This window comes from Sprattus sprattus (assembly GCF_963457725.1).
Source record: "Sprattus sprattus genome assembly, chromosome: 7".
NCBI lineage: Eukaryota > Metazoa > Chordata > Actinopteri > Clupeiformes > Clupeidae > Sprattus > Sprattus sprattus.
The window spans coordinates 11734576-11744408 of record NC_137926.1 but is presented as its reverse complement, the minus strand read 5'-3'; the positions used below and the strand labels follow the sequence as shown (position 1 = coordinate 11744408).

Here is a 9833-nt window from a genome sequence, read left to right as displayed (position 1 = left end):
TAATTTCTACTATCAGGGTACAATTAAAAACTAACTGAATACATAAAAGAGGGTTCAGTCCAGGGTTCAGAAGTTCAGTCTCAAAACCAGATGGAAAGTAGACTTCCTGTTGCCTGGTGGTCTCTGGCACGATGAACTCTGTTGAGGCACATCACTATGAACTGAATTACACTCTGGTAGTAGGCGTCATTAGGTTACTTACACCATTTCTCTCCATTTTTTTATTCCTTTATCTGCACAGGGAAACCAGCCATACCTGCTAATGTCACTCTGACTCCCGTTCTGAGCACTTCTCCTGGAAGTTCATGACAGACCAGCATGCAGCCCCTCGCTCTGCTCCTGCCTGCTCTCTCCCTGACGCTCGCCTCGTCATGTGAGTATAACTCAGCCTCCTCTTCTTCTCCCCTCCTATTGCAGCGGCGGGCGCGGGTGTCGGAGTCAGAGTTAATTGCATCAAGATTGGAATAACTCTGTCTCTGTGTGCGCGGCACTCTATTAAGAAGCCAATCCGCCTGATTATCAAAAGCCAATTTCATATCCTTTCCCGGAGAGCATCCTCTCGCTGGAAAGCAGCCAGAGGACGAAGACCATATCAAGGAGAGGGAGATAAAGGACATCTCTGAAACGGATCTGTCCTAGCTGATAGAAATGCAGGAGTATTACCACTATCTTTGTGAGATTTAAGCGTCCTTGCCCATTCAGTGGAAAGCTCTGTGGCGAGACACGATGTCTGTTCAGATCTTTGAACTGATGACTGCCATTTAGAGGGCGTAACCTTAAAAGCTTGATTTGTAGATAGAAGGTAAAGCTGTTTGGACAGTAATGTACGTGTAAGTCAATCTGAAAGTGTAGAGGTCTTTATTGACCACCAACACTACGAGTACAGACCCTGATAAGTGTCTTTGTGTGTACGTACTGTATATGCATACATATTTACTCTGGCATCTGTGCTGATGGGAAGAAAAGCAGAAGTTTCAGAACAGCAAGACACTGTGGAAGACATGACAGCCAGCAGATTGTTTACATTGTTTGTATTTTTTTTGCACACATTTTATCTCTGTGCTATATTTGAGGTAGGTGTCCTCAAGTCCATCCTGTGAGGAAGTTACATGCGATATCTATACAAATGTCACCGATATTAATGTATTCAAATGTTAGGCTATGCTTTCAGAAATACCCTACACAGGATGATGTATTACCATAACAACAGTTTGGTCGTATCAGTTCTGTCACACCCCATTTTGATATTATTTGTTGAAAGAAATTTTACTTACCATACCAACTAGTGTGTAACCAACAGTTCAATACATGTTTGGTTAATTTAGATCAAATGTGATCAATGAAATTTCTCTGCTTTCTTTGCAGTTTCATCTCTATATAGTGAGGTGCCAGACATCTTTGGTGGTAAGTACTGAATTATTTTACTCATATAGATAATGTCAATAGGTTCTGTTTACAAGCTGCAGTCATTTAGGCTTTAGGGGTTTCTACTCCGACCTGATCAGAATCAGAATCAGATTTGATTTGCCAAGTAAGTTAGAACAAACAAGGAATTTGACCTGGTGAACTGACTCTCCATGTGCTTACACATACTGTATATTACACATAATATACATTACAACACAATACAAAACAAACACAATACAATACAAAAACAACAGTGCAATGGTCTATGAACAAAAACAAACAGTGCAATGGTCTATGAAGTTTGACAAAGTATGTACAGGAGCTATGCATTTTTACAATAGTGCAAAGAAGAAAGTGGAGAGTGCAAGAAGTGCAGGGATAAATATATATGCTACATGGATAAATATGTATGTTACTTTGAGTTGTTCAATAGTGAGACAGTGAGGGGGAAGAAACTGTTTTTGTGTCTGGAGGTTTTCAGTGCAGTACATGTGCACTCACTAATATTATACCTCACACAGATTCCTAACCGGTCAACTGCTCCAAGGTTACGCATGCAAAATGCATCGCTGTTAATTGTTAGCATCTACTGTACGTGTTATGGGCTCTTTAAATGTTAATGTCCATCACTCAGAGAAGAAAGTGCAGTCAGACAAACCATTTTAATGGGGGGGTCAGGACTGTCTCTGAGTACCTGCATGGCAAGACTCCATATTCATAGCTGGCCTCAGGCACATGGGAGTCATTCATGATTAATGCCAGCTCCAAGGACATGACAATCTAGCAGGGCCGAGGGTGTAGCGGTGTGCTTGTAGCGGTGCGCTTGTAAATTGTGGATGAATGATTGGCCAAACAAACAGGGATTCATCTGTGGCAAGCGATCTAGCCCTCTCACGGCCAAGGACCTTGGTGAAGTTGTAAAAAAAGGGAGCTTGTGAGAAGGTTGCCCGGCCGTATCTAATATTCAGCTCTGGTTCGGCGCATTTCATTTCATCTGAGGATTGGCTAGACAGAGGGGTTCAGAAGTCTGGTTTCTTTTGTGAGTCTAAACGTAACCCCCCCCCCACACACACACACACACAGACAGCCTTCATTTAACATCAAAGGCACCACAAGGGGCATATTTACATTCAAACACGAGCCTCTCTCAGCATCCTTTGATCATCGCGATCTTGAATGTGCACTTGACCGTTCATTATGGACTTCAGATCGTGGCACTTCGCTTGTTTTAAAACCCACCCCCCCACCACCCCGAACCCCCCGAGCACATATCTATCCAGAGTGATTAGTCTTATTCAGTTTAGCAGTCTCTTGCACGACTCTTCATCTCGGCCTTGTTAAGTAAGTACAGCTCCTCCACCCTCGTCAGCAGTGAGCGTAAACAATGGAAGTATGTCAGCGCCCGTAGCGCGGGGGAGCGAGCGCTGCTGGCCCCTCCGCGAGGCTCCAGGGCTCCATAAACTCAGCACTATCTGCCTGTCAGAGCGGGTTAGGCCTCTCCCTCTGACTGCACGTGCGCGGATCATGTGTTTTAAAGGACACATGGGATGAGCTTTTGTCTGGGGGGGGGGGGGGGCGTGCGTGTGTGTGTGTGTGTGTGTGTGTGTTTGGGGGGTGGGGTCTGTTACAGCTCTCCCAGCATTTCAAGTTGTGTAAATGAACTGCTGGGGGTATCCATGTCTGAAGCAATGTGTCATGTGTTGGTGCTCATTTTGAACTGCCGACGTCATATCAATCACAGTGACCTTTTTAAGATGGGTCGTAATATTGAAATGGTTGGCCTTCCTGAGTTGTGCACTTAAGGATGGTGATTAGCCATAGCACCACTGTAGGGGGAGCTGCTGTCATGCAGACACATGACTGATGGACAGCCTTGCATTGTGATTACACACTTGCTACCCATTGCTTTAATTGTCTCTGTCCTTGAAAATGAGCTCTCCAAGGTTAAAACACGAAGCACTTCTGCCCGTGATTACTGGGGGAACGTTTCCTGGCTGAGAGCCAATTGTGTGTGTTCATATTTGTTGTCTGCCCCTGACAACTCTGAGATCATCTTCATCGTTAATTAGCTTCGAAACAGTCGCACGATCGGCACATTGATATTCTAGTCAGGCGGCTGCGACTGGAAGTCACTGTTTCCGTGGCTGGTCTCTGTTGGAGGAGCCATCTCTAATTAGCCCTGACATGCGCACTGCTGAACGGAGGTCGCGCTCCTAGCAGCTGATGTATTCCCTTGCCAATTGTGCGCATCAGATCCTATGCCATCCTCCGCTGTGTATGGTGCCCAGTGACGGGCCGAGTGGAGCGCAGGAGAAGAGGGCCCTCTTGAGAAAATGTTCAAAGATGGCTTACACCGAGTGCATTTTTTAAAATGTGTGTGTACTGCATGCAGGCTCTATTTCATATCATCTTGTTGACAGCAGATATTCTAACTGACTGTTACCGGACACCTGTGTGTGGGCACGCACGCGTTTGTTTGTGTGTGCGACAGGCCGGTGTGTGTGTGTGAGTGTGTGTGTGTGTGTGTGTCTGTGTGTGTGTGTGTGTGTGTGTGTGACAGGCCGGTGTTGTGTGTGAGTGTGTGTGTGTGTGTGTGTGTGTGTGACAGGCCGGTGTGTGTGTGTGTGTGTGTGTGTGTGTGGGACATTGGGTGTGTGCCTCTGAAGAGCGTCCAAATTCACTTCCCAAAGCAGATTGTGCGTGGTAACGCACAGCGGAGGCAACACACACGAGCCCACAGCTCACAGATGTCTCATGGCTCACCCTCAGCTACCCCATCACTGTGACCCAGCACTCACTTCCACAGCATTTATGCCGAGTCACTCACATCCACAGCATATATGCAGAGTCACTCACATCCACAACATATATGCAGAGTCACTCACATCCACAACATGTATGTAGAGTCACTCACATCCACAACATATATGCAGAGTCACTCACATCCACAACATATATGCAGAGTCACTCACATCCACAACATATATGCAGAGTCACTCACATCCACAACATATATGCAGAGTCACTCACATCCACAACATATATGCAGAGTCATGGTCTAGAAGGCCAAGGAAGGAGCCTTAGTAATGGGTCCATAGATGTGGGTATTTCAGCTTCATACTGTTAATGGCTAAGTCACATATTCGAAAGGAAAATAGTCCATTATGTCCTGGCCTTAGTTTTATGGACCTATACTGAAACCCATTTTAAGATGAAGTGAACATATGAAACTGGACAGCCATACATTGGGATCAAGTAGGAGTGGCAGTAGAGTACTTCGTTTGAAAGGTTAACCTTGTGTTGAATTAGAACTCATATCAAATCACCAGTTTTTCCATCAGTATATCTGCAGAGACTGCTGTTGTGTTGTCGTGTTTCCGTGGTGTTTTCTGTGGTTAAGTAGGTAACTGTCTGTTTCGTATCTGAGAGAGTTGTGTGTGTCTGTGCCTGAGAGGACACCATACAAGATTCACACTCTTGCAGATGGTTAATGGGTAGGGAGGGACAAAACACACTGCCTCCCCTCCTGGTGTGGTACCTCAAAAAAATCCCACCTTATGAATAATTGATGTGATATCAGAGGGGCCTGAGCCAGCGAAGAAATAGTCAGAGCTGATCCCTGCAATATGAGCTTTTTCCATTTAAAATTCAGATGAGTTTTGTTCTTTTTTTTCTGTCCATATATTAATGCCGGACAGGGATCCTGTGCTGTCTCTTTCCCAGCAGAGCCTGTCAGGAGGTTGGGTTCTCTCTCTCCCCACGCATGGCACAGAAGCCACGGGGTCGTGCTTGTTCATTTGATTAACTGATCAGCCACCGTGAGCAAGATCACTCACTTGAGTCGCCTTACCCCCGTTTACAAGCCACAGAGAAAGAGCAGCCAGAACGTGTCACTAATGCACATGACCGCATACATTCACACACACACACACACACACACACACACACACACACACACAACTAGAGAGGGCAGAGAAGGGACAGACAGAGATAAAGAGAGGGAGAGAGAGAGAGAGAGAGAGAGAGAGAGAGAGAATTACCCAGGGTGGTGAAAGAGAGAGCGAGACAGACAGTGAGTGAGAGAGAGAGAAGAGAGGGAGATGAGAGAGAGCGAGAGGGAGAGGAGTAGCGAGAGCAAGCGCTATCTCTAGGCAATGGGCCTGTGCCCAGTGGAACAGCATACCCTCTGCCATCTGTCACTTTCAATGCTGCATCTCTGGAATAATAGAAATAATAATTACTTCACTGTCAGAGGCTAGATTGCTGCACAGTCGCATGGCCTCAGCTGCCGTTCCCTTCTCTCTCCCAATTAAAATTTCTCTCGGAATCACTGATGGCGGTTAAATAAATGACATAAAACAAGCCGCGTTTGAGTCTGACGCATTATCACACACTTTTTAAAGTGGTATTCTCTTCTCCGATGCCATTGAAGATGTTTTCCGGGGAAAAGGCTTCAATGGGACTTTGTCACTGGGTTCCGTCATCTGCTTTGAGTCCCAGGATATCAGGACTGTTGGAGTGCGTTCCACTCTAGTTTCTAAAGGCTGCAGGAAGTTGTCATAGTGACGAGTAAAGGAGTGCGCAAGAGCAAGTGCACTCGCTACATTCCGCCAGTTTAAGCCTCATCTCGCCTCATTGGGTATTCATTGACTTGCACTGTGTTTGTGTCTTATTCATGGACGGCTCACGTTTGACGTCAGCTTCTGGTGGCAGAGAAGTAAATTAGCGGGTAACAATATTCAGAGTGGTTGAATGAAGCCTGCAATTTAGACAGCAATTCAGTACTGGGATCTCTATATCTTTCTCCCCCATTCTGTCTCTCTCTCTCACTCGCTTTCTCCTTGCAGAATTTTGGATGAATGGAATGTGGCTGTGGAGAGATAACTGTTTTTTTTTTCAGCAGACATTCAGATACGTTAACCACCAAATCCCACTGAGCACATTTCTAATTGTTCAAGTCACTGCAGTCCTCTGAGTTCACAGTCAAAAAATGACAGCGCATTCAGTGGCGCTTTTCTTTCCCGTTGTGGCGTATCTGTTTTCACACAGCAATGGGAAGGCATGACTCATCTCTTTCACTGTTATTTTGTGTGACACGTCCTGCTTATTGCATCCCCCCCCCCCCTGCCTGGGAGCGAGATACGGCAGCAAATGAAGGCATCTACTGATGGGAATCCTGTTGCGCCGTTTGTGAAGGACGTACCGCCAGTGTTATCATTCTGTTGTCATCTTCTCTCTCTCTCTCTCTCTCTCTCTCTCTCTCTCTCTCTCTCTCTCTCTCTCTCTTTCGTCTGCTCCAGATGACTCTGCGGGTTATGGGCCCGTGTTTGAGGAGCAGCCCATGGACACCATCTACCCCGAGGAGTCGCCTGAGGCGAGGATCACCCTGAGCTGTCGAGCGCGGGCCAACCCACCTGCCACATACAGGTAACATATGTTCCTTTGGCCCCCGCTTTCTGCACTGTCAGAGCAGCCTTGGCCGCACAGTGCCACAGAGACACCACTCCCTTCCCAACACACACATACAGGCACAAACATGTACAAACACACGCACAAACACACACACACACACATACACACGCTGTCCGTTTAAAAAGGCAGGGGTTGCATGCTGTTGCAGGAATGATTAGGATGCTGAAAATAGCCACGTTTCTCCTGGGCGGGTGGGATAGGGTGAGGTGCTGGTGGTGGGGCTGGGGGTTTTCTGAGTTGTTATCCTCAAGCCGGAGGCCAGGAACTGTCTGTTTGAGTGAATTTCACGTTCGTCACTTGCATCATCACTTGCCCGCAGTGCAGAAAAACCTCCAGCTTTTGTGCAGAACTTGTGTGTGTTAACTCAGTTCACCTCACCAGAACCCAGACACCCTCCAGCCTCACCTCACACTCCTAATATTACCCATAAGCGTAGTATTACCGTATGCATAACCTGCTGCTTTCCCGTCCGTGTCTAGGCTCTTAGCCAGTTAGCCTTTCGTATTGACGAGATTTTCCATCTCTGAAAATCCTGTTTGTCCTGTAAACCCCTCAAAGTGCGTATCGTCTGTGTCAAAAGGGACATGCATGTTGTTGTTTTTTTTGCTGTATCAAATACACTCTCTCTGGGTCTTGACCCACAGTCACTGCTACATCAGGTGCTCCACTCCTTAATACTGAGCTCAGAGAGCCTCGGTCTCCGTCTCAATCACGCTCAGTGTTGACCCTCTCTCTGCCCGCCATCCATCTCACGCGCGGTGACCTTTCCCACCTCTCCAAAATCCCCGGGGGGTTCGCCCTCCCTCTCTGTCTGATTAATCCACCTCGCCCATCTACGCCTCCACACGCCCATGTAACATGTTCCGCTCCTCCCGCTCGGAGCTGCGGCTCCAGCAGGTCAGGGTTCGTTCATGCTGGGTGACCCGACCATTTGCTGCACCTCTGTAATTTACCGGTTCTTCCTCAAGGTCACCCCAAAGGGTCATGGCACTATAGAGTCAATAACCAGCAGAATCATAACCAGCCCCCCACCCCCGTTGTCAGATGTTAGTGCATAAATAATATTTATGTCTGTGCCTGTGTCTGTCTACCTGTGTGCATTGAAAGCCGATGCTTAGAATTGAAGTTTGAAACCATGATCAGGTAACCCCATGTCTACAGTTATTCGACCCACCAGTGGTCTAAGCCTAAGGTACAGGGCAGGTTATGGATGCTGGATCCAGCGCTGCTAAGCCGGGCTTAAGCCACATTTGTTTAAGTAGTGGATGGCAGCTAATGTGCCGATAAGTTAATGGGATAACCTCCTCACGAGAAGCAATCATAAATCACTAATGAGATTTTATCGCTCTTTGGGGCATTTAATTCCACGACTCAGTCACCAGGGGATTTTAAATTCAATCTCTTGTTTCCAGGTGGAGGCTTGAGAAAGTAGAAATCGACTTGGACACGACAGCCGATGACCACTACAGGCTCGAGGGCGGCAACCTGGTCATCAGTAAACCAGACAAAAGCAAACACGTTGGGAACTACACCTGCGAAGCCACCAACAGCTACGGAACAGTGATCAGCAGGAAAGCCACAGTCCAGTTTGGATGTAAGTGACCGTGACAGGACCTGGACTGTGCGTTATATAACAGATCGTGGTCACGGCTCTTTGTGTGTCTGCGCTGTGACGCATTCTCCTCCCTGGCCGGCGTTACGCAAACACTTATCTGGAGCTTGAATGCCCTAGCCTGTGCCTCTTAATGGAAATTCATTTTTAAATGTCAAGCGTCCTATAAGGGTTGTTGGTTTTGCTGAACTAAGCTTTCTTTGAGATTGATGATGCTGCAGCTTCTCAGTCGGTGAGCTATATGACTGAAGCCATTATTTCTATCCAAGGACATTAAGGCATGCAATGTGTGTGTGTCACCTAGTGTAGAATATAAAAGGCCCTGAAGGTAGATTGGTTGAGTTTATTAATTGGAGCAATCTTTTCTCCTTCTCCCTCTCACTCTTTTCATCCCTCCCTCCCTCCTCCCCACTTCACATCTCCCTCTTTCTGTCTCTCTTCTCTGTTTCTCCTCCACCCTGTAGTCTTGGACGCGTTCGCCACGGAGGAGCGAGAGGCCGTCCATGTGAAGGAAGGTCAGGGAGCAGTGCTGCTCTGTGCTCCCCCTCCTCACTACCCAGGTAAGATGGACGCTCCCTTCATGAGACTGATCCCAAATCAGCATCATTGTTTCACAGTCTCAAAGCAGACTTACCAAGCCTGTTCCCAAATCAGCATCATTGTTTCACAGTCTCAAAGCAGACTTACCAAGCCTGATCCCAAATCAGCATCATTGTTTCACTTTCTCAAAGCAGACTTACCAAGCCTGATCCCAAATCAGCATCATTGTTTCAAAGTCTCAAAGCAGACTTACCAAGCCTGATCCCAAATCAGCATCATTGTTTCACCGTCTCAAAGCAGATTTACCAAGCCTGATCCCAAATCAGCATCAATGTTTCACTGTCTCAAAGCAGACTTACCAAGCCTGATCCCAAATCAGCATCATTGTTTCACTTTCTCAAAGCAGACTTACCAAGCCTGATCCCAAATCAGCATCATTGTTTCAAAGTCTCAAAGCAGACTTACCAAGCCTGATCCCAAATCAGCATCATTGTTTCACCGTCTCAAAGCAGATTTACCAAGCCTGATCCCAAATCAGCATCAATGTCTCACTGTCTCAAAGCAGACTTACCAAGCCTGATCCCAAATCAGCATCATTGTTTCACTGTCTTCACACAGACTTACCAAGCCTGATCCCAAATCAGCATCATTGTTTCAAAGTCTCAAAGCAGACTTACCAAGCCTGATCCCAAATCAGCATCATTGTTTCACAGTCTCAAAGCAGACTTACCAAGCCTGATCCCAAATCAGCATCATTGTTTCACAGTCTCAAAGCAGACTTACCAAGCCTGATCCCAAATCA

The 9833-nt window shown here is 46.8% G+C and overlaps 1 protein-coding gene across 1 annotated transcript in view; it reads left to right on the top strand.

Moving 5' to 3' along the window:
* Positions 1-318: 318 nt before the first annotated feature.
* The window catches only part of cntn1a (contactin 1a), a gene marked incomplete at both ends in the record, with an annotated part of 28935 nt that continues 19420 nt past the window's right edge, over positions 319-9833 (top strand). Inside the window, 5 exons of the mRNA XM_080842682.1 lie at positions 319-373; positions 1366-1404; positions 6708-6834; positions 8292-8473; positions 8956-9051. Coding sequence (XP_080698808.1) covers positions 319-373; positions 1366-1404; positions 6708-6834; positions 8292-8473; positions 8956-9051 — 499 coding nt within the window. The remainder of the gene's footprint in view (positions 374-1365; positions 1405-6707; positions 6835-8291; positions 8474-8955; positions 9052-9833) is intronic.